Source organism: Dinoponera quadriceps, unplaced genomic scaffold, assembly GCF_001313825.1.
Source record: "Dinoponera quadriceps isolate SergipeBrazil2010 unplaced genomic scaffold, ASM131382v1 scaffold396, whole genome shotgun sequence".
Lineage (NCBI taxonomy): Eukaryota > Metazoa > Arthropoda > Insecta > Hymenoptera > Formicidae > Dinoponera > Dinoponera quadriceps.
In genome coordinates this window covers 662,996-688,090 of record NW_014554609.1, presented here as the reverse complement: position 1 = coordinate 688,090, position 25,095 = coordinate 662,996, and the positions used below count along the sequence as shown (strand labels likewise).

General features: G+C 36.7%; 4 protein-coding genes across 7 annotated transcripts; 2 read left to right on the top strand and 2 right to left on the bottom strand.

The window, feature by feature from the left end:
• Nucleotides 1–160: 160 nt before the first annotated feature.
• LOC106740550 (cyclin-dependent kinase 8) lies at nucleotides 161–3,701 on the bottom strand. Its single transcript, XM_014611716.1, has 11 exons — nucleotides 3,571–3,701; nucleotides 3,005–3,107; nucleotides 2,675–2,785; nucleotides 2,429–2,569; nucleotides 2,162–2,351; nucleotides 1,969–2,083; nucleotides 1,571–1,669; nucleotides 1,388–1,460; nucleotides 1,213–1,310; nucleotides 1,011–1,116; nucleotides 161–508 (listed from the first exon to the last, which is right to left on the bottom strand). The coding sequence occupies exons 1-11, from the start codon at nucleotides 3,699–3,701 to the stop codon at nucleotides 308–310; spliced, it is 1,368 nt and encodes a 455-aa protein (XP_014467202.1). The 3' UTR covers nucleotides 161–307.
• A 741-nt stretch (nucleotides 3,702–4,442) lies between these two features.
• Nucleotides 4,443–6,180, top strand: LOC106740553 (membrane magnesium transporter 1). Its single transcript, XM_014611718.1, has 3 exons — nucleotides 4,443–4,668; nucleotides 4,953–5,005; nucleotides 5,189–6,180. The coding sequence occupies exons 1-3, from the start codon at nucleotides 4,587–4,589 to the stop codon at nucleotides 5,381–5,383; spliced, it is 330 nt and encodes a 109-aa protein (XP_014467204.1). The 5' UTR covers nucleotides 4,443–4,586; the 3' UTR covers nucleotides 5,384–6,180.
• LOC106740551 (proteasome subunit alpha type-7-1) lies at nucleotides 6,018–8,382 on the bottom strand. The gene is made up of 6 exons (XM_014611717.1): nucleotides 8,162–8,382; nucleotides 7,549–7,675; nucleotides 7,355–7,468; nucleotides 7,138–7,271; nucleotides 6,458–6,640; nucleotides 6,018–6,371 (listed from the first exon to the last, which is right to left on the bottom strand). The coding sequence occupies exons 1-6, from the start codon at nucleotides 8,261–8,263 to the stop codon at nucleotides 6,282–6,284; spliced, it is 750 nt and encodes a 249-aa protein (XP_014467203.1). The 5' UTR covers nucleotides 8,264–8,382; the 3' UTR covers nucleotides 6,018–6,281.
• A 1,542-nt stretch (nucleotides 8,383–9,924) lies between these two features.
• On the top strand, nucleotides 9,925–23,185 carry LOC106740549 (gamma-glutamyltranspeptidase 1-like). 4 transcript variants are annotated; one of them, XM_014611714.1, is made up of 11 exons: nucleotides 9,925–9,983; nucleotides 14,235–14,385; nucleotides 15,304–15,428; nucleotides 15,705–15,844; nucleotides 16,146–16,378; nucleotides 16,492–16,652; nucleotides 17,410–17,633; nucleotides 19,142–19,337; nucleotides 20,117–20,282; nucleotides 20,857–21,003; nucleotides 22,053–23,185. In XM_014611714.1, exons 1-11 carry the CDS (start codon nucleotides 9,976–9,978, stop codon nucleotides 22,239–22,241), a joined length of 1,740 nt encoding a protein of 579 aa, XP_014467200.1. In that variant the 5' UTR covers nucleotides 9,925–9,975; the 3' UTR covers nucleotides 22,242–23,185. The 4 variants fall into 4 exon arrangements, with proteins under 4 accessions (XP_014467200.1, XP_014467201.1, XP_014467199.1 ...); XM_014611715.1 differs by lacking the exon at nucleotides 9,925–9,983 and adding an exon at nucleotides 12,368–12,719; XM_014611713.1 differs by lacking the exon at nucleotides 9,925–9,983 and adding an exon at nucleotides 12,732–12,841.
• Nucleotides 23,186–25,095: the final 1,910 nt, after the last annotated feature.

Here is a 25,095-nt window from a genome sequence, read left to right as displayed (position 1 = left end):
CCGCCCCTCCACGGCAATTAACGCGATAACGATAATTCCTTATTTCCCCAAATCTGCATCCCCTCCTTGAGAAAAGCAAGGAGGCGGTAAGGAATATGAAACAAAAGAAAGAGCGGATGCAGGACGGAGATCGAGACGGGAAATAATCTCTCTGTGTGTGTATATATAAATAAAGTTATATTATCGTACCGTACGGAATATACACGGATCACGGATGACCGCTCTGTCGACAGGATTAAGTGAATTAAATTAATGCATTTAGCGACTCGGGAGTCCTTGATTCGGCTCGAATCTGATTAGAGGTCGATTAGAAACGTTGATGGAAGTTCGACGGCTGCGTCGGCTGGGCAGTCGAGTAGACCATCCCCGGCGGTTGCTGGTGGGTCATCGCGTGGCTCTGATGCTGATGGAACTCCGGCGCGCCGTGCGGTCCGTTCAGTCTCACCCGTTTCGCGTTCTGCCCGTGATTGTGGTCGCCGTTACCTTGCTGCTGCTGATTTTGCTGTTGCTATTTTACGAATTACTCGAATGAGCGACAAAGGGGGGGGGGGATGTGAAATTCGGATCAATCCTCAACTACCATATAGTGGTGTTACAAAGCGGCAACGTGGGTCAAGAGTGTCGCGCTCCTTGTCACTGCGGCGGTCATACAGAGCCGTCAGAAACAATAGTTAAATCATACTTTTCTTTTCTCTCTCTCTCTCTCTCTCTCTCTCTCTCTCTCTCTTTTCATTTCTTTCTTTTTTCTTCAAAAGAAGCACCCCGAAAAAACGTAAAGCTAAGAGATACATACTTATTTGGATATTATAAACTATTTGTACTGAAGTATCTTGTTATAGTAGTTGCGGCTTAAACCATATATGTGTGCATGTGTGTGTGTACGCAGATATATATATATATATATATATATATATGTATATATGTATATATATGTATGTATGTATATATGTATAAAGTACAATATAAATATTTTAACATGTTACTCTTTAATATATTTTGGAAGTAAATACCGTTTGCTGTTGATTCTGTCTCGCTTTGTTTTCAGTCTTTTCTTCGGTATCGTCGTCCGTGAGGAATTCTCTCTTAGGATAAGGAATAGGGCATCCGGCGAATATGCTGCGGGAGATGATTCATATTTGAGCAAATGCGATTCGAGAAGATTCGCAAAGATGCAAATTACCATCATTTAATAGCGCATATGTGAATACGTACTCTTGAGTTGGCAGTGGCTCTTCTTGGAAGTAGGCATCCTGCATAGAATGTTCCGACGTGATACGTTTGTTCGGATCCATCATCAGTAGTTTTTGCAACTGAAACGATAAAACGATTAAAATCATCGCGTCCAACGGGCTGTTGAATTGAACGATTCTTCTCATCATTTTCCTACCAAATTAAATGCCTTGCTATCAGGTTTGATCTTATGCCGATCCATATATTTAGTAAGTGAGCAGTTCGCATAACTGTAGAGAGAGAGAGAAAGAGAATAAAGAGCAGAATTAATAGTGTATTCAAGGATTTTTGAAATAAGATATTGGCGGACGGCTTTTCTTTTATAAAACGGCAGGCTTACTTGGATCTCTTAAAGTCTTTCAATAATGTAGGATGCTCCGGCATCTTCTTAATATCCTCCCAATCCTTCTCCAATGGAAATCCCATCACATTAAATATCCTAAATATAAATTATGACTTATTAGTTTGTTATTTAGTTTATTTAACATCACTTATTATTAACACGTTGAATGCCAGGCGCATTTCGGAGGAAATCTCGTTCAGGCCAAAAAATTAAAATTTTTTGATAAGAAATATTTAAGTATATTAATTATACGTACCTGAAATTACTTATTAAACTATGTAATTTTTTTTGTTTTATATCGTACTTTATACTGTCAGTCACCGGTGACTGACGTAGCACTCAACGTGTTAAATCAAATATAGAGCTTAAAAAATCACACTACACTCCTTGCTCACCTATCTAGCTGATCGTGATGGTATGGATTACTAGTCTTGATGTCTTCTTGTCTGCAATGAAATATAGGTTCGGATGTTAAGAGCTCCGCAAATATACAGCCGATGGCCCAAATGTCTGCAATTACAAGACGGGATATTTAATATATACTTCACTTCGCAAAACGTAGATGCAACGTTACCACACATTACAGACCTATAGCTTTCGTATAATGTCTGGCACCTAGAAGTAATTCCGGAGCTCTATACCAAAATGTTACTACAACCGGATCTAGATCCGCTAAAGGTTTAAGAGGAGCATTAAATAATCTAGCAAAACCCATATCGGCAATTTTCACGCGTCCCCGCTCATTTCCTTCACCCATTACTAAAATATTTGCTGGTTTCTGAAATAGAAAACATTAATTTTGTTAATTCATAATCAATAAATATAGCTAAATGTATATATAGTAGCGACAATTACCAAATCTCTATGGAGGACCCAGTTGGAATGTAAATAATGAATACCATCTAAAATTTGATATAATAAGGATTTCACCATGCCTTTCGGTACCATTACTGGCTTCTTATTAGCCTTCGCCGCTCTATGAAATTTTATTATATGCTGCAAATAACAGTCATAGTTACACAATATGCACCATATTATTCCTAAATATTTCCTCTCGATTTCAAGATTGATGATACAATAGTAAGGCAAGATTAAACATACCCATAAGTCATGCTCGGCAAAGTCAAACAGCAACCATACTTTACGGTCATTATGTGAGAGAAAGACACGAATAAGAGTAATGACATTGACATGCTTTAATTCCCTGAGTAACTGCAAATAAAAGAGATACGATGAAGCTTCTCTGTTGTGAGCTTGTGAATATATTCCTGTATTCTGAACTCTTTTTTATCGATAAAAGTGCCTTAAATATAACTTCTCAGCCAATTAGGTGGTTCCTAAGCTACTTTTAAAGGCATTTTTATTGATAAAAGAGAATATGTTCTTCAGGCCATGTTCTTATATTTCGTTTAAGAGTAAGGAAATACTTACAGCAATTTCTCGACATGCAGACATCGAAAGTCCTGTACCTTCAATTTGCTTAAGGCCAAAGTCCTTTGTATCAGGCCGAGACTTTAATTCACTATCTGGTACTCTGTTTACAAGATATATGTATATTATAAAATTACAGAATATATATGAGACGTTCTTAAATATGAAATTAGAATTCTCTCTTGACTATACAACGGTAGAAGTATTAACTGAATACATATACGGACTGGACGATAATTGTTTCGATAAATTTACAAGAATTAATACTAATTAAGAAATCGTCAACTAATGCTGTATACAACAAACATTATACACACGGATTCTGTCTAAAAAAAATTCAGCAAAAAACGATCGATAGGATGAAGACAACGAGTGCTTCTACATGGACAGGAACTCGCAACTTCGGGATAGGTTTGCAAATTTCGGAGCGGTACGAATCGATATTTTTTTACTGCTCCGAGAGAACTATGTGATGAAGCTATCGTTGATGTATGAACAGTTGACGGAGAGACGAAACCGAGAAACTTCTGCACAAAATTGCTCAAAGTCAGGTTAGGGAAACTAACCCTTCTTTCCTACGGGCCTTGTATACGTGCCCGTAAGTACCTCTCCCGACCTTACATCCCTCAAACTCGAATAGATCCTCGACCTTCGTACGGTCTTTCTGAGTTTTCATCTTAAATTCATAATCCATCATGCTTAAATTTTATCAGTACATTTATCAACTATAAACAAACATCTTTAATAACGCGCGAGCACACACACGAGCTCTTGGCAGACACTACGCGCGTCAGACACGTCGGCTAGACTGGAGACGGTAGGGATGAATGACGATCAACAAATGAATCGATCGTTCGGTCTCTTCTCCTTCTTTTCTGTTACAGAATCGGAAGGACTCTTGTATATTTCTCATTAATAAATATAAATTAAAGCTTATTCGACCGGTTGTTCGGTCACAGGACGGTTGCAACAGTTTTTCTTTCTCATATTTCGGAACGCATAAAAATTGAGCGGTCGCCATTTTTCGTTTAACCCAAAAAATCTTGACGAAAATTAATGGCAACATTAATATAACTAATGTGGTTAAAAACTAGAGACTTCAAGCTTTAAAGTGCTTTTTGAACGACCTTGATAGCATCATTATTGCAAAAGTTACAGCATATTGAATTTCGCCTATGTTTTATTACAGTGGAAAGTACGTCTGACCAGCCCTTAAGTCATATTACTTGAGAAATAGAAGTACGTCTGACTCCATCGTTTAGTCATATCACGACTTCATTTTTTTTTATTGCAAGGGTGTACAAAAAGGAGTACAAGGTCTAGGAACTTAGCCTATCCGACTCGCATCACTACCTCAATTTCTCGTTAAGTATAGTGGCGGCTCGTAGCGGAGATCCTGGAACTAAATTTCAGAAATAACGAGTCTAATAATTCCGTAGACCCGTGCGTGCATAGTACTGTTCCAGCTAGGAAGGTTACGCGCGCGCGTGGACCAGGAACAGTTGTAAAGTAATCAATGATTACTCATTAGTTGACGCTGCAAAACTTCGATGCATAGTGATCTGTGATATTAGTTGTCAACATGCCCGCTACGGCTATGCATAAATTAATAACGTTTATAGGATTTACGTCAATATTACATGCAGCTTATTCCGCAGCGCAACGTGAGTACTCAATTTAACATTTGCTCTCATCGTTCTCACTCGATTATGTTTCTTTTAGGTTAAAATGGCGATTAACTATTGAACGTTGCAATAAATTTTCTAATGCGTTCATTCCAGCGCTGTATTTTCCATAATCCTGAGATAAAATGTTTTGATTAAAATGATACATGTATAAATTTCGAAATACATATAGTTAGAATGTCGGGAGAGAAAAAGGAGAAAAATAACAAAATAGAGAAAATAGCAAAAGGAAATTACCTTATGAGAAAATTTTATGTTTACAGATCGTTCATATTTGCGAATCACCGAACAGGAATTTACCACTCTGCCAATTGATGTAAGACACATTTTTTTGATACCTACTGCTTGCTTATGTAAAGAGCTTGGGATTGGTATAACTTATACAAGCTATCCCAGAACTTAAACAGAAGATATCCTTAGGATATTTTCTATATATATAGTACATTATTAGAATTGTATATTTTTATATATGTTGTCATACTGTCTTAAATTGTTACAGATTTTAATTCAAGGTATAGCCAGTTTGTTTATTGTCATGTATGGTGTCATGTACATAGCTGGCGATTTCAAAGAAATTCGGGCAGTTGTTGATCTGGAAAACAAATCTTGGGAGACGCTAAGGAATCTGCCATCATTCCAAATATTCAATCACCGTGGAAGATCTCTCTCTCCGAAACATATCTCAGGACTATGAATGAGATACTATTTTGTACCAAATCACTAACAAAGATATCGGATACATAGATTTATTTATGTTTTTCATTTGTATCACGTCTCTCAATTTGGTAGAGATGTTCGAGAGAATAGTAATATAAAATACAAATAATGACTTTAAATACATACTTGTAAATGTAATGTTTGTGTATGCACAAGTCTCTAAACAAATTTCTATCAATGTGTTCAGCTATTCACTGTAAACTTCTATCGTAAATAGAGTTTAATATGTTGAAACTAGAACATGAGGGGATATAAAGATTGTGACGTGGCTTTGTGGACGCCCGCCACAAGAGGCGAGTGCCTTCGAGGAGGCACTGTTGCGTGGGTCGTGTTCTTCGCGACTTTTGGAAAGCTTTTTTCAATTATCAGGAATCGCGCACTTTCCGTGCGCGAGTCTGTTTTTGATGGTCCTCGTATCTTCTACATTTGTACAGTCTCAGCTCTATCCGGTGGCAAGAAATAATGGAGGACAACCAGGACGGGGAGAGACGAAGCCTCTTCCGATTTCCCGATTCGAATCGTTTCGGAGAAGCGGTCGCAAAATATGAAAAAAAGGAGCAACCGAAAATATCAAAACCGTTACAGCTACGTGTACATATACAAGCATGAAATTCAATTAATGATTTATTGCTGAAAACAAGTGACACCAGATTGTGATCTTCCTCTGTAATTGTAATTCAAATTGCGAGATCTCAAACACGGTGAGTGGTTTTTGTATATGCATTTCACACAATTGTGGCAGTAAATAGTATGAATAAAAAAGTTTCGCAGTTTCGTCGCACTTCGTTTCTCCATTCTTTACCTAATTGCGGCATATTTATTTTACGAGAAAAATTAATAATAATATAATTGAAGTGTATCAGGGCACAAAGGCATCACTTTTTCTGTTTTTTCTTCTCAGCTTCCGCCTCTTTCTCCTTCTCGATCTCTGTCACGTATTCGCCTATAGTGTCTGTGTCTAGCATCTGTGTCACAAAGAAGTTTTCGTTATGGCAGATATTTTATCAAGAAAATCATACAATTTGATGGGAAACCATAAATATATATATACCTGCAACGGTTCCCCGCGTCGCATCACCGCTATTTCCAAATTCTTCTGTCCGGACTGAACTACTTCGAGTAATGCTCTGATCGCTAATTTTATAGAGCCTCTTTCCGTCGACACCTCTTCCGCAGTATAATACTTCTCCAAAAATTCGTGCACAGTCTTGGCACTGCGACCTGTTGCATTCGCCTTTGGAAGAAGTAAAATCGATATATATGATTATGTTAATATTAATTTATTAAATATTAACTATATCTCCAATTATGTGATTGACTATTATGATATACTATACTATACAGGGTGTCCTAGCATAAGGAGAACACCTAAATATGGGAATCTTAAAGGCAATCGAAACATCTAACTATAAAAAATTTTTCTTCCACGATATTCCTCCTTCGAAACCATTCAAACCATACTTTAAATATATTTCTCATATTATTAAAAACAAGGGAGATATTTAAGTATTTTCCTTATGCTGGGACATTCTATAATAATTCCAAGATAAATGATTTATCTATTGAAAAATAGAACAAAAATTCTCTTTGTACTTTGAAAGACATTTTAAAAGAAAATAAATCATAAAATGTTAATCCTTATAAAGTTATAAATAGTTAAATCGGGACCCTGGTAAAGTAGAGATAGTATATGGAGGATTAAACAGACCTAGAAATCAGTTTGATTATTACCTTCCACTCGTAATATATTCCTGATGGTTCTGTTTGATACAGATGTGGCATACCGTCGTAGTCAAACCCAGCTAAGAGGCAGGATATTCCAAAAGGTCTACGGCCATTACTTTGCGTATATTTCTGTTTTAAACCTGCAAACAATAAGCACGCAAAGTTAATATGTTAATCTCGAACGATTCAAACTTCAAATTAAATTTAAATTGCAATCGCATACCTGCGATATACCTTGTTATGTACTCCAAGGTAACAGGATCTTCTACAGTTAATTTGTGACTCTGGCACTCGATTTGTGCGCGATTGATTAATACTCTCGCGTCAGCAGTTAAACCTGTTGTAAAAGGAATAATAATTATTGCTTCCTGACAAAACCAACATTTATCTCAGTATCCATTATCTTGTATATGGTACCTGCAAAGGCCATAACTACATGGTCATCCAGGAGGCATATTTTGCGTACTGTGCGCTCCTCTTGTAATTTAGCCACTGACTTCTTCTCCACACCTAAAACCACCACGTCAGCTCCACGTACACCAACCTGTCCTTACAAAGACATAATTTATATATTATATAAAAATCTATTTTAATAAGAATTCTGTGCAGCTACAATTATGTATAAATCTTCAACACAATTTTATAAGACTAATAAAAATAATATGAAGAAAAGAGATATAGATGATATTTCCAAAATTGAATAACATGATATCTATTATTGATGCAGCATGTGAAATCGGTAATCTTCAATGAAACTTCTCAGTATCTTTCTCGCAACAGTGATTTCTCAAAAATTCTTTGACGTATGACGGGATATGTTGATACAAAACTGGTGGCCCTAACCTAGCTCGGAAAAATCGCAACGTCATACTCATACCGGATGAATGAAGCGGCTCGAGGCAAAAAATTAAATCCGTTCGTACAAGATTCAAGTGATTTTAGATCAGTGGGTGGACAAGAAGAATCTTCAAGAGGCAGAAAGCAACTACAGAGTAAGAGTAGAGAGGTTATGTCAAACTGCTGAGCGTACCGCAGTCGAGCCCTTCTTGACGGCCTCCTGAGCATATTCCACCTGGAGCAGATGCCCGTCCGGCGAAAACACCGTGATCGCCCTGTCGTATCTCGCCGTCATTCTTTCGGTCGTTGAAAAATCGCACGGTTCGACTCAAACTCAAAATGACTCCACCGTTTTCCGAGCAGTTGCAACTGCACTGCTTCGTTCCGGCGCGCGGACATGAACATGACAACGCATTTCCCTAGACGCCGAATGTCCCCCGGACGGATTTCTATGAAGCGCACATGACCGACTTCACCAGTTCTTTTCGGTCGTTTGAAAACTTCCGTTTTCTCCGATCTTCCAATTTTTCTCTCTTTTCTCTTTCAATATTTAGCTATGTAATTGTTTTATTTTAAATACAAAAATATAACTATTATATTAAAAATATATATTGCAACTATATTTTACTGAAAAAAAAAAAAACGGGTCTGATATTATAAAATATGTAAATTATGTCAGCCTTTTTGTTCTCGAGTATAAATAAATGCATATGTGACATTTACTTTTGTAAAATTTATGATAAACTGTACACTATGTGAAAATAATCTGCCAGGGGAAAAATGATTATATATGAATTTTGTCTACCCAGCAGAAAACCAAGTTGCAGTTACATAACTGTTAGTTATAATTTTCTATTCAACAATATAACTATTGATTATGTTATATAACAATTACATTGTTGAATAGGGAATTATAACTAACAGTTATGTAACTTAGTGTTCGCTAGGTATATATATCTATATATAATCATATATAATTATGCTTTGTCGTGTCCGGATAAAAAATGTAATCGTATCTTCTCGGCACGCATTTGTCAACAGTTCAAAAACAAACGAAAATGTGGCGCCGTCCTTCGCGCGCGCCCACGATGTAAACACTTAATTCTTCTGCTTTTCATTTAACAGTATTTTTATTTAATATGGATATATATACCTATATTATATATATAATTATATATAAAATATATATNCATTTTTATACAACAAAATTATATATATATATATATATATATATATATAATTATATATATGAGATATTTTTTCCTAAAACTGCATAGCTATAGTAATTAATTAAAAAAAACTTACGTGTCTCTGTACTTCCCTGTGATTTCCTCCATTGCGTGACATTTGACATAGTCTCTCGGCATATCTCCGTCCGTCAGAAAATCCACCACGGAATCTTGATCTTTTATTCTTATGGGAATCCTAATAGATACAAATTTCGAAACAATTTTGCACATTTTAAATATATTCTTACCGATCATCGAATTATGTAACAGAAACAAATTTAGTTTATTTAAATTCAATTGCTGTTCGGCGCGCAACCCGGCCACCAAGAGCTCCCTCTTCCTTGGTAACGTTGTTTGATAAAAACGTTAATTTATTTATATAACGCGAAAAATGTTCTCTACATAAGAATAGTGAGATGAAAAAAAAAGCAACGCGGGAGATGCATAACAGGTGTCGCAATTGCGCGTATCGTGCGTTTCATTTCCGACTATCTACTTTCAACAACGTTATTAGTTTCGGATAAGATAAATCGATCGATATTAATTTCGGCATTTCCCGAGATAAGATTTCGCGAGCCTTTACATAAAATCTACGAGACGCGACGCACTTAAAAAAGCATGTCCGTTTTGGTTTCCGGCTACACTCGAGCGCGAACGCGGGAGGGGACGGATAGATAGAAACGGTATAGCCGCTCTTATAAGAGAAACGATCGGCTTAGAGGTTTAGTCAAGCTGCTCGCTCTGTCACGGCTCCGTGTGTCACGTTCTCCGGTGCAACATGATCGGGTCCGTATATATTTTCTTTTTTATCGTTCGACGTGCAAGTAACAGGCAAAAGCGTCTAACTGGTGTCACGAGTTTGTGTAACTTCTCTTCTTTTCATTCTTTTTTAATCTATTTTCTTCTGATCCTTTCACTTCACCTGAGTCACACATCATGATTCACACAGGAAGGATTTTAATTCACCAGGATCGAGCGGTAATTCTCGGAGATGCATATACATAAAAGCAGAGTCATGCAAAATCACTTTCCCACGTGATCGTTGAAGATCGATACCGCGAGACCTCTCGGTTCCCTTTTCTTTCTTTCGCTTCACAATTCGCTTTCGCGTAGTTCAAATCAATGCGAATGTGCATACTTGTGATCTTCGTGAGACGTGTTTGCCAAGTCTCGTTTTTCGAACATACGCCGTCAATGTGCAGTCGAATAATACATTCTCACACAAGCCCTCGCGTAAGAGAGATTTGGACAAGAGCAAACAAACGTAATATTGCGAAAAACAGAAATCACGACGACGATGTTAATTACGGCTACACGTGGCTTAAATATGATAAATGTGATATTCGGGTATTTACTATTCGTCATAATGATAAGCGACATAAAAAACTCAAAACCAGTAAAAGTATATCTATTTTTCGCGGTGCACTTCCAAATATTACGATTAAGGAGTTGACACAATATTTGACGAATATTAGCCCCGTTGTCGCAATAAAACGTATTCCGATTTTCTCATTCTTCTGATGTTTGTCGTCTTCCAACTAGCTCGTGCAGATAAAATCGCGAATAATAGCTCCGTTAACATTCTTGCGTTTATCAAGGGATTCGCACGTAACGTCGGAGTGATCATAAATCGAACAAATCCTGAGCGGAGACAAAAGTCATGAATATTTTCCTTCGTCTTGAGGATGAAAAATTCGATGCCACGTTGCGAATCTCTTCTCTCGCTTCTCGTTTCTCTTTTCGGGCGAGGGATGCGACGACAGCAACTCTTCCGTAAATAGAGAGCATTGCACATTAACGAGGGACGAGATCGCCTCACGGTACTCGAGCAATTAGCAATAGCGCAATTACCTGCAATTAATTCGCCGTATGCCGCAATCGCGCGCGGAACGTAGTAATTGTCATGTACGTGCACGCAATATAGCGGCGGCGGTGGTGATTGTGGCAGGCGGCGAACGCAGTTGCATGCATTTTTCCGAACAAGATAAATGAAACAAAGAAATATTGAAGGTACTTCCGATTCCGAAAATAGTATTTACTTTTAACTTCAGGTCTTATCGGCTGGTATTGCGCGTGATAACTGCACGTTTCGTACAACGACGCTCAACGCTCGTCCCCATGCGCGTCGTTTTGCATTACAATTGCAAAATCACCCAACCGACCATCGTACCCGTAGATAAAGATACATACGTAATTTATCCGTGCACTCAGTTCAGTTACATGTTGTACAAAAATGCGCATTAGGATAAAACATGTTAAGAAAATTTACGACTTTAATTTTGATAATCGGGGTTTCCACATTGTGAAGAAATGTTAGGTTTGGTTTTTCGGCCAAAGCAGCGTTTTTTTGTAGATTCATTCACTTCGTAGATTTCTAACGTTTCGCAACGTTTTGTTTTAATTTATATCAAGGAGAAGAATTCTCTCTGATAAAGCGAGAATTTTAAGTGCATTTAAGTTCACGGGGAAGAATCCTTTCTCTCTCTTTCTCTTTCTCTTTCTATAACAAATTCGTAGAAAAAAATGCAATAGCAAGTTGGTTATTCTTTTTGTTTTTTAAACAAAAGAAGAACCTTGAGTTTCCTGTTATTTCTCGTAACCTATATTTTTCTTTGCTGTTGAAAACGTAGTGGATTGAAGATGAATTACACGATAACATGCATTTTTATTTTTATCTGAATTTAAGCCAGTGATTAAGTAAATGAAGCGTTCAATTCTACATTGCAGCGCTGCGATAAGCACACGCGACATACACACGTGTGTATATGTTCGACAACGTGAATCAGTCGCGTATGCTCGATAATTCGCGAAAAAGCGATCATGTGTGAATTGTTTCGACCTGTGATGAAAGATCGGCACGTTCTTTTCAGGGTATTTCAGTTATCTTCGCTGGAATTTTGTTAATATTGCACGCAAGGATGCATCGCGGAAATTACCACGATAAAACGCTTTTATTCCCAGTTTGCAGCTCAAAATACCCCTTAAATCATATACTGAAAAATAGATTTAATAACATTATCAGGTTTTGATGAAATATTTTCAACTAAATTGTTTGATTACTGCAACCAAATTATTTAATGCCATGTACTGTAATACCATATATTACATATATGGTACTAAATAATTTGGTTGCAATAACCAAACAATTTAGTTGAAACTATTTAAACAAATCTTGGCAATTGCTATCAAATCCTCTTTTTAGTGTACTTAATTCGAAAAAAAATTTCACTCTCGATATGTTGGTCGTTCGATATCCATGGGTTCAAAATAAATTTAATACGCGACAAAAATTCGCGATAAAAATTCGCACCTGATAAGATCTAAAAATTCAGGTCCACGTTTATCAAGGATACATAAGTATATTAATCCCTCACTCGCTTTCTACTCCGTCTATCTTTATTATATCTTTATTGTACGTTAATGCGGCCGGATTGACGAGGAGATAAAATACCTTTAAAAGTACGTTCGCGCAGTTGCGACACGCATATTTGTTCGAGCATCTTGCCGAAATTAATTAATTGGGTAAGTACTTTTCTTTTAATTTTTCTTTTCATGTTTAAATTTCTGCTCACTTTGTTATCGTCATGTTTCGAGATATTACGCTAAGATGTGCTGATGTACGATGGGCTTGTCTTGAAACAAAGGTACGATACAACGGCGACCATAATTCGTCGCGCGAATTCACGCTGAATGCGTTGAATGAAGTTCCAACGTGTCGTGCAATCTCGGCAAATCGCGTAGCAAAGCGACCCGTATGCATGTAAATCTGTGATCGCGCGATGATAACTGGATTACATGTTCTCGAATCAACGACGTCAGACGCGCGCGGTAAAGACGACGATTGCGTCGTATATCTCACGTGAACGATAATATATTTCACGCTTTTTCTCGAAGATATAGATAGTGAATAACGCGGCGAATATTTTATTAGTCGCAAAACTTTCTCAAATTCAAGGTCCATTTGAAACTTGAACCGTCATGCTTGCGCTAACTAATACCGCACCGTCGCGTTATCTGCCGCAATATTAATTTTTAGCGCGATATGTTAATTTCATACGACAGTAAGGTCCCTTGATTAACAATTTCTCGCGAAGCTTGCTCGCGAAGCTTACTCGCGAAGCTTACTCACGAAGCTTACTACACGCTACCGTATGAAGTGATTTCGTATCGGAAAACGAACATTAATGGATTACACGGAATTATTTTCCTTCGCCTGTGTTATTCGGTAACTTATTATTCGCGTTTTTCACCGAGACGTTGATGAATCTTTGTAACTACGACTGCACAGGTATATAAACGCGGTCATGGCGAACCATTAGAGCATAGTCACGGCCGCGTGTGACCGGTGTACCGACAGACGCACGCCAAATGTGCCGATTCTTAACCCGTGCAGATACCATCGCGTCACACCGATCTCTTCCACCGACGATAATCGTCCAAAGCAATTGGACTTCCTCTTGATTTCGTCGCATACATCGCGATGTACTTCCTACAATCAAAACAGGAAACGTTCCTCACTACGTTTTAACAGAACCTGCAAATTTGCAAATCGATTTAGTCGCGCGCGTCAAGTGGCTCTCGCACAACTGGACTTGATTAGATTCGCAGTCGGTGATGTATAAAATGTATGTCTATGAAAATCTTGATACGTCGAATGTCATGCAAATGTCGAATGACCGAAGAAGATATAAAACATATTGTCTTAGCAAATAAGATAAACTGCATGTTTAAACAGATGTGTTTGTTATCTCTTATGTAATGTTCGATTTTTATGCTACGTGTAGCTTTCTACATGGCGTTTGATTTTGTTTCGTAATGTATGTCAGTGTGGCATGTCGATATGCGTGACGTTACGTCATGATTACCGGTAATCAAGGTCGTTGAGAGTGAGTTCGGAACCCGACAAACAAATCCTTTTCGTGAAACGGAACAGAGATGAGCCGAATGAATTAATTTCTCGTCGAGATGATTTCGCGCGAATATGAATTTCAATATCTCGTCTTTAATGTCTTATTTTTCTTTGTGTACTTCGTGCAGTGTGAGGAAAAGATTCATCGTAGTGGGAATGAGCGCGGCTACGCTTCTGGGCATTCTTATGGCGATCGTGATCGTCCTTGTCACGCGAACCACAGGATACGAATGTGGCCCGAAATTCATCAGTCCTTCGAAGCTAGGCCTCTACAAAAAGGTAATGCATCCGATTAACGCAAGATAAAAATAAAAATTCACTCCGGTCGGTATTCATAATAGTAGATCATTTATAGTGACTTCGACTGAAATAGTTAACTACAGATTAGTATTCGCAAATTATCCATATAGCTGTGTAACTCAGTATTTTTTCTGTAAAATTAACAAATAATTTTATTACGATTTGTGTAGTTCTGATTATTTGTTATAACTTGTCATAATTATAGAATGATTATGAATATTGATTTTAATGTGATATAATAAAAACATCTTGCTATGAAAACGGAAGAATGCAAGCATGCATAATTTAATTTTGATTTTTAGCTAGTAATTTCGTTTCTAATATTAATTTCATTAATTTTTATTCTCAGCTATAATTTATCAACTCGATACTTTGTGTTGTGTAAAGGAGGCGAATATTCGCAAATATTATAAACATGCAACGTCTTTCAAGTCGTTGTTAATATAAAGTTAATTACCACCAGATCGCTAATTTCAATAAATAATGATAAACGAAGAGAATGACGTTATATCTATTTGAGATATATTATTATTATTATATAATTTTCAGTTTAATAATAATAATTTACTTTATTCGATTATACTTGTCATGTTTCTTAATGATCGATTTAGTCGCGCGTCAAGTGGCTCTCGTGTACGCACAACTGGACTTGATTCGATTCGCAGTCCGTGATATATAAAATGTACGTCTATGAAAATCTTGATACGTCGAATGTTATTAAAATGTCGAATGACCGAAGAAGATATAAAACATATTGTCTTAGCAAATAAGATAAATTGCATGTTTAAACAGATGTGTTCGCGTTATTTCATCTTGCACATTGCATTCATCTTGCAAAATGGAACGCGTTTCGTTCGATGTTCAAGAATTTCTCACGTCTGTTAAAATGTCGAATAGGGCGCTGTGACGACAAATGGTCAGGAATGTGCGGCAATCGGCGCTGATATCTTAGCTAAAAATGGTTCAGCAGTGGATGCGACAATAGCAGCACTCCTGTGCGAAGGCATCGCGTCCTTGCATAGGTATAATCTCTTTTTCTTTTAATCTTAATTTTTAGTACTTATTTAGTACCCATTATCCAAGTGCTAATAAAAGAGAAATCGTTTTAAGAAGCAGAGGAAAATAATGAAAAAATTAATATATCTATGAGATACATCGCAATCATTCATGAGTGAAAAATATTGCGACTAACGGAAAGTTAGATAGATAGTTAACATAGATAGTTTCAACAATATTTTACACTATGTTTCGCAAACTAAATTATATATATATATATATGTTAACATCTGTTCTCTCAGTATGGGTTTAGGTGGTGGATTTCTCATGACTATATGGGACGCGAAGAACAAGAAGGCGGACTTTTTAGACGCGAGAGAGATTGCACCGTTGGCTGCGACGGAGGACATGTTCGACAGCAATGCCGAGCTTTCTATGTATGGTAAGATTCCTTTTCACGATAAACTTCACCGATACTCTTAAATATGAGTACCAGAGTGATATATTACTTTGATATCTTAGATTGTTCGGGAAGTACTTAATTAGTACTTAAATCCTCCATCTAATCTACTTCACGTATCGTGATATCGATAACAATGCGTAATCATTCGCACGTGCAATTTAATAATGTGCGAATTATGTTATTCATTGCGTGTACATCAACTTTCACGCGTCCCTCTTGAAATTAACTTCGGTTAATCTTGAAACACGTAAGTGAGTGAGATTCACGTGGCGCTCGACAGGTGGTTTATCGATCGCGGTGCCAGGTGAGGTCATGGGATATTGGGAGGCGCACCAAAAGTATGGAAGATTAAACTGGGCCGATTTGTTCGAGTCTGCGATTGCATTGTGCGAAAAGGGATCTATTGTGAACGATTATCTCGCCGCGTATTTACTCGAAAAGGCGCCTATGATAAAAAAGGAGAGCACTTTAGCAGAAATACTCATCAACCCTGTCACCAACGAACCGTGGGTCGTAAGTACAATCTAAGTTTACTTTTAGAATCATGTGTAATATATAGAATTTAGCTTTATTTAGTAAATTCCTCGCGGAAAAGAGCCGTGTGGTAAAAGGAAAAAATTTCGCAGGCAGGAGACAGGATAAAACGACCGAAACTGGCAAAGACGCTGAGACTATTAGCTATAAACGGCCCTAACATATTTTATAACGGCGTTATCGCTGACGAGTTGGTCAAGGAAATCGCGAGATTTAAAGGAATAATTACGAAACGGGATTTCGAGACGTACAAGTGAGTATTTTCTTCGCTCGAATCTTGATATTTCCGACTCTCTCTCTCTCTCTCTCTCTCTCTCTCTCTCTCTCTCTCTCTCTCTCTCTTTCTCAAGTTCGTAAAAATTATGACGGTCTATTATTTTCGGCAAGATAAGCTGCGAGAGATTATATATTTTATGCAATTTTTTTATGAAATTTCGTGATAGTACATAGACAAAAAATATTATCACGGATTAAGGCGACATGTTGCAGATAATATTTAATGAAAAGGATATTATATAATAATCTCCGGGTGGTCTCGAAATAATCGGCTGCGCAGTCGCGAAGCGTTATTATTAAGAATGATTGTTTTGATACATTGAAGCTCGCTGTGTTCCTAATATTGAGACGAAGGACGCACAGCAAGAGAAAAAAAGAAAAATTAATTCCTTACACGTGCGCAAACATCGTTTTATTGATCGAATTAACAACAGAACTTCGCATTATCTACCATTGCTCGGCTTATGGATTGATGAAAACGACAACGAATGTTTGATATAAATCGATATTGTGTTATCGAATGAAAAAATTATCGAACTAAGTATAGAAGCGAATTTTGGATTCCGGCAGGTTCCTTCACCGATAATTTTTTTCGTTCTAGAACGCGATTCATGGCGCGAATATAGTGAATTTTCGATATGATACAGACGCTCCGATACCGATTGTGACGTTTTAAGATATAAGGCAAAGAACTAGCGAAATAATTCCTCGATGACACCGCAAATTTTTCCCAGAGCCGTATGGAGGAAGCCGATCACGATAAAAATAGGAAATCTGACGATTCACAGCGCCCCGCCGCCAGGTTCGGGTGCCGTTTTAACTTTCATATTGAATGTTCTTCACCGGTTGATACCGGTAAGTAACGAGCACATAATGTGGCAGCGTATAGTAGAGACTTTTAAGTGGGCTTACGCAAGAAGAACCGAGCTGGGAGATCCTGAATTCGTCGATAACATAGGTGAGATTATTTATATATACGTACGATTATCCGCGCGCCGGATGTTATAAAGTTTGTTTAACCTGATACGACGTATCTTGCAATTTATCAAATATAAACGAAATAATAAATACTAAAATCAATAAATATCGAGATGCAAGATATCATACTTGTAACGACAACGCTATATATAATTTCGATAAGAATACCGGAAGATCGACGTTATTTATATTAGCCGATAAGACCGGTAATGACATATTTGACAGTTACCGCCGAGTTTCACAGGAAATGATAATTGTATATTAACTAATTATCAATAACAAGACAAAGTACACAAGGGGCATTGAAAATACTCCAGCCAGAAGGACGGACTACACTGATAGAAAATTATAGTTGAATTAACCAAAAAGTAAATAACTAAACGCGTTTCGATTAAAGGAAACAGTATTTCTGATTATGATAAAATTCTTATTTAACGTATTAAAGTTCTTATAATCAGAAATTCTGTTTTATTCAACCAAAACACGCTTGGTTGCCTACTTTCTGGTTAATTCAATTATAATTTTTTATCAGTGTATCGGACTGGGCTGAAATTTGATAAACAGAAAGACAGAAGACCAAATGATCCTAATTTATTGACAAAAAATAACCATAAGTTCATACAGGATAGCTCATATGGCCTAAATGTGTGTTCTATAACCTTTGAATCCAATCAGATAGGTCCGTCTAGATGGAGCGTTTCCAAGAGGCCTCTTAATGTATTTACTCAGATATTATGTAAACACATCGTTTCGATCTCGAGAATGCGTCATTTTACACACAATGGCATTTTATCTCTACCGTGCGGTTTCTTAGATGTCGATGTGTGCCGATCGCTAAAGATAATTAATGGATGAAGAGCGAAACGGTGTTGAGTAGTTCCTCCTACGTTTGCGATACTTTTTTTTCACGTGTCACCACAGTGACACGTGTCTTGATTCGTGCATTTTTTCTGCGAATTATCGTGTTAAACATTACAACTGATAATTGGCCGTTCAAGTGACGCAGTATGACTAACGTAGCGCAACGCGTTTCGTTTAATCAGCGAAATATATTATGCGAAACAATTTCGACAAGTTTCTTTGCGATTTTTTTAGTATTTTCTAAGTTTCTTTAAGTGAAATTTCATTCGAAATACAGAGTGACTATCAAGTCACTCGAAATCAAATGATTTTTAACTTATATCGAGCGAATTCTTCCACTTTGAATCGTCGAGTATTTTCATTAAAAATTCAAGAGCGAATCTATGATATAACTCCATCATAACTGGAGTCAGTTTCATTCCAATCGATTGAAACATTCCTATTATTCAGCGATTCCAATATTTTTACTATCGCTTACTATTGCTTCAAGTAAATTTTCATTCGTTTTGAATGACATTTCGCGTCCGAAAAAAATTTCTAAAGTATAATACAAATATGAATCTCGTCAATTGCGAGCGCTTAAATGCAACAGTAACAATGCAAAACGATGGTATTATTTCATTGCAGACGAGGTGATCGCCAATTTAACGTCAAACGATTACGCGGATATGATACGGGATAAGATAAGCGACTACTCCACGAGCCAATATCCAGAGGATTACGGTGCCATTACCGAAGGATTCGAGGACGGGGGGACTGCTCATATCTCCGTCCTTGCTCCCGACGGTTCCGCTGTTTCCGTTACGTCAACTATTAATCAAGTGTGAGTAATTAATTCAACAATAGAAGTTAAAGGTATAAATGTGGCAAATTACTCGCGAGTAAATCGAGAGATACGATGAATTAAATGTATTCAATTATAAATCATAAATTAAAAAATCAATGCAAGCCGGCGTACGCTGATAATGAGACAATATTATAATAAGCAAAATAACGTACATGCGCTGAGAGAAAAAGTAATTGAACTAACGAAATTTCGTTTAAATAAACACAACTTTTTCGAGCGTAACGTTTAGTTCATTAGGTAAATTATATAATTCCTATAATGAGTTATCAGTTAATTGAACTGCGATCAGCAACTATCGCAACATATTGTTGCGCCAAGGCGTAATTTGTTTAATGAACATAACAGTCTTTTTCTCGGTGTGCACAATGCACGCAATTCCGAGTGAAAATAATAATTTGTTCTCCGACGGAGAAATTATCACCGTAATAAATGTACGACTTCATTTTAGTTTTAACACAGAGATTCAGCAGTGTCGTTTCCTTTCTCGAAATTTTTCGCGCTAACCACGCTTCATGTCCACACCGTGGATTATACGATTCGGACGCATCAAAAATTGAAAAAGAGAGATACGATCGCACCGTCTCGCTTCCGAGATACTCGATATTATTCCGATCCAATCGAAAATACGGCTCGTATCTACTCGAAAAATGGAACGATTTGAGCGGCTCTCGGCGAAATCTTACACGAGCGATCCCGCGGAATAACGCGGAATAAAACTACGTCCAGTTCCACCACGTGGCATCTTTATTTAACAGGCTGGGCGCGATGATACGCTCGAATTCCACCGGTATAATATTTAACGACGAGATGGACGACTTCAGTTCGCCCAATATAACCAACGGCTTCGGACTCCCGCCGTCGCCGGCGAACTTCATCCAACCCCGCAAACGACCATTGAGCTCCATGTGCCCATCCATAGTGGTAAGACCATTCATATCTACAGTAACGTGAACGTTAATGTATCCACGGGGAAGATTTTATGGGAGAAATTCGAAGAACAGTATAAACATAAAAAGAGATAAAGTGTCGCGGAGACGGCGATGAAATTAAATCGTTACAATGAATTTTTGCGATCGACGAATGCGATAACACGTGTTCATCGATTCCAAGAATCGCTCGGCTCAGTTATATATAATTACAATTTGTAATGCACGCGATCGTTATGGTAATTTTCCGCGTCACCGTCGCTCCCCACGAAGAAAACCTCGCTGACGTCTTTAAACGCGCACGTGATTGCAAATGATAGATTCGATTACGGGATCATAAACAGATCCTTCGACTGCATAAGAAAATTTAGATTGCGATAAATCGGACGATAAGCTGCACGGTATACTGGGATAAATCCGCGGTTCGCGGTAAATCCGAGACTTCTCGATAGACATGTCAGAGTTAAGCAGTGATAATATTAATGTGGATACGAGTACTTCCAATGAAAAATTCAGAAAAACTGCAAGGTGTCGATTTAAATTGAAATGAATTGTACGATCTCTTTCAGCTCGACGCGAACAACGACGTGAGATTAGTGATAGGTGCGGCTGGGGGAACAAAAATCACAAGTGGCGTCGCAATTGGAATGATTCTGAACCTTTTCAACGGCTACAACATAAAAGAGGCGATTGACGCGCACCGGCTTCATCATCAAGTGAGTATATGAGCGTTTGAACAAGCAAGAAATCTGAATCGATTAGCGTTACGACGTTACGATAAAAAATTATTTTTAATCTCGAACAACGCTCGCTTTTGGATAATTTTATGAGATGTTTGGTGATGAACAAAGCGATATTTTTAATTAAAAACTTATTAATCCCCGTGATATACCATTATGGTATTAATTAAATTAAGAGATTACATATAAATTATTCTCTATTTAAGAAATAAGAAAATTTCTTCCTTGTCTTTTGGGAATCTCTAAGAAAGAATAAAAGTCATGAAATATGAATTCTTACATACAATTGGAATTGCTCTAAAAAGAAAGTAAAAAAAATAAAGTTATGTCTAATGGATTTCAATGGTATGACGAGAGTTAACGCAAAACAGGGTGTCCTAGATTAATAAGCTTCGTGAGGGCGTAGAGTATGTTGAAGTGAATAAAAAAGTCCATTTGTACCATTCTGCAAACAATATGCAAAATTACGAGTTATTAATTATTGAAAATGGCCAGAGACTTCTTTAATTAATAATTCGAAATTTTGCAGGTTGTTTGCAAAATAGCAGAGGACTTTTTCATTCACCTCAATTCGTTCTACGCCTTCATGAAATTTGTTCCTGTTGGTTTGAGACACCCTGTATAATGTCGTAATCATGCATTCTTCTTTGCATCTCCTTAAAACGCGATTTTCCAAAACTCTTTCTTATTATTTAATGGACGTAACTCAAACTTAATATCTTAATATTTTAAAAACTAAACGAAACACTTTGCAAGAAATTATTCGCTATTGATATCCATTCACGGTTATTATTGATCTAAATTAATTCTTGATAACATCTCGATAGTTCTGTTAAGAAAAAAAAAAATGTTTTAATGAAGTTTTAATGAAGCGAAAACAATGTTATCGCTGAACATTTTCTATTTAAATGATTATGGCATTAAATGAAAAATACTGTTTTCTCATACTATGTGCTATAAGAAAGGAATAATTGCATGCCGCAGAATTAGCGCTTATGATCTAATGGAAATTAAAAATATTGCAGCTGCTGCCAATGAACGTGCAGAATGAGCGCGATTTCTGCAAAGCTACGCTGTGTTACTTGAGAAAAATTGGACATAACGTCACCACTTTCAGTGGAATTGGCAGCGCTATTACAGGCATAGCTAAAGAAAAAGGATACATAACCGCAAATTCGGACTATCGTCGGCAAGGAAGATCGGCGGGATTCTAGAAATCACGTCCCCCACGTTTTACGCGGACGTCCTTGTAATGCTGAGAATTCCTCTGTACTACCGCAGTTCTCCGGGGAACTGTTGCTAATGATTTTGAGCCTACGTCTGTTCTCTACGGCATGGAATCTTTATCGCCATGTGTCCCATTTCAAGAAAGAGAAAGAGAGAGAGAGAGAGAGAGAGAGAGAGAAAGAGTGTAGATCCATGCATAAAGTGCGCTTCTCGAAATTACAAAGTCGTCCCCATAGGATGCGATATTAGACAATTTTTATATGTAAATATCGAAGTTAATTTTCAATTTTATGATTATTTTAAGATAAAGTTTATGTACATTTTTCTTTATACATCAAAGCGAATTCGAGTCAAATCGTTTGAGTCTGAATGTTACAACGTATGTCACATCGATTTCACATCGACACGAAAAATGCAACAAAAATTATTTATCTCTCTGAATTATCATTAGGTCGTACTACGTTACGATGATATCGACGAACGTAGGAACACTGTAACAGTTTCCGTCTGTATTTTCCGTTCGGCTGTAAATACTTAACGCAGTTAAGCGACCGCACGTGTGTGTACTCGTATTATTAACATTCACGGATCATCGCATTTGTACATATTTCGTTATCACGTTTAATTAAAATGATGGAGATATGGATGGTATGAGGATAATTCATATCTACGATCAAGTACAAATTAATACTTACCATTTCTGGATTCTTCTCGCGAATAACACTTTCCTAGAGTAGAACAGAACAAAATCGTACATACCAATAGTCAGTAATGTAGGATCCTACGCTGGATGACGCAGAATATACGAACACTTGGTTGTCCGTATAACAAAGTAAATGAAGTATTGCGTGTAACCGCACGAAATAATATCATATAATATTGTCATGTGTGATATATATTTTCTTGTAATAAAAGATAAAACCGCTTATGGTATTACGTAAATAATAATTATTGATGTTTAAATATATTCGTCTTTTTGTATCATTTAATCAATGATTTGAGATCTAATCAATCGATTCCCTCTTCCAGTCAAGGCTCTCGCGCGCGCAAAATCAGAATTTGGATTAAAATATCATTAATCAGATAAAATGAGCAATTTAATTTCAATTAAATGCGTTAGCAATCTGATAATGTAGATATATATTTCACTTTCAATCACACCTGTATAAATTTTATATGAAAATGAAATTAACTGTACTCTACAAAGGCTACCACGCGCTATTGATCATTATGTTCTTTTTAAAATAATCTTGCGCTGCTTAAATAATCAATTTTCGTGTAGTAATTTTGGCAATAACTTTGAAAATCTACAATTTAAATATATAGTACATGCAATATATACACAATATAACACTTCGTAGGTGTTGAAATTGTACACTCATCATTTTGCGAAACAACAAAATAATGTGGTTGGTATCGAAAAAATACTGTACGTCAGAAAAAAAATTGTAATAAGCTAAGTGAAAATCGCACTGATTTTTCGCAAAATACCAATTATTAGAAAACCACCGCCTTAAATATGTATTTTTGACTCACCAAAATACAGGAAACTTAGGATTAGCCATGTTCTGCTACAGATCTGAAGCAAAAAATATAATGTCGACAATTAGATACGAAAATTAATGATTTAACGAGAAAAATATGCATCAGCACAAGCGTGTTAACCTTTTGCGATCGTTATAATTCAACGATTTTTATTTCAACAACTATGTCCTAATTTTCGATTGCAAAGAGTTAATAAATGTAACAGAACAGGATGTTTATAAACTTACCTTCGAGCTGATCCTGCTTGGTCTGAATTGGATCCTCCGGTACAGCATCTTCACCTATCGAAACTGCACTATCCAGAGATCGCATTCGCATGTTTGGTCATAGGTTTCGTTAGAGCTGAGACAAAAAACAATTTTTGTGGTTTATTATATTATTAATTATATATGAGAGATCAACGTATAAAAAATGCAGAAACTTAAGACAGTTTATTTTTCTTTGAAACCGATGAAAATGACATATGGTGATTACCAAGAATCGAGAATGCTGTCATTGTACGAGATAATGTTAACACGATGATTGTGCTTACGAATATAACATGTTTCACGCATACTTCGACTGACTCGAAAAAATCAGGAATCATGCACGATATCTCTCGTGCCTTTTACTTTCGCACCAAGGACTTATAATCGCTCGGAAAGTATATATATATATATATATATATATGTATTAAAATTACCGAAGCCTTGTTTCTCGTAATGTTATCTTTTCATTATCTTAACAAGCTTTATTTTTATCGCGTAATATTAATATTACATATTCTTTTATTTAATTCTCCTTTGACATTCGAACTGTCAAAATGCATCATTTTCGCGGTGACAGCTGTTGGCATTAACCATATTATCTAAATGTCTTCGAGTGAAATCTTATTCCGAATGAATGAAAATTCACTTGAAGCAATAATGAAAATATTGCTATTTATCAAAAAGTAAATGTTTCGCTCCAGTTTGGAGTGGATTTTGGCTTTGCACAAATAAATATTTCAATCGATTAAAGTGAATTTGCCCCCGTGACGATGGAATACATCAGATCTATTTTTCAATTTCGTGCAAAAATATCCAATCAATGATTCTGAGTGGAGGATTCATTCTATACGAATGAAATAATATTTAGTTTCGAGATTGTCGTTCGCTTTCGAGTGAAATTTCACGACAAGAAATTTAGAGAGTAAGCAACGACTTGCATCGAGATTGAGATAACTAATTGGCATTACGAGAAATAAACAATGACATAATACTCTTTTCTTAAAATAGAATTTTAAAAACAGAAATGTCACGTTGGTGCGAAACTTCT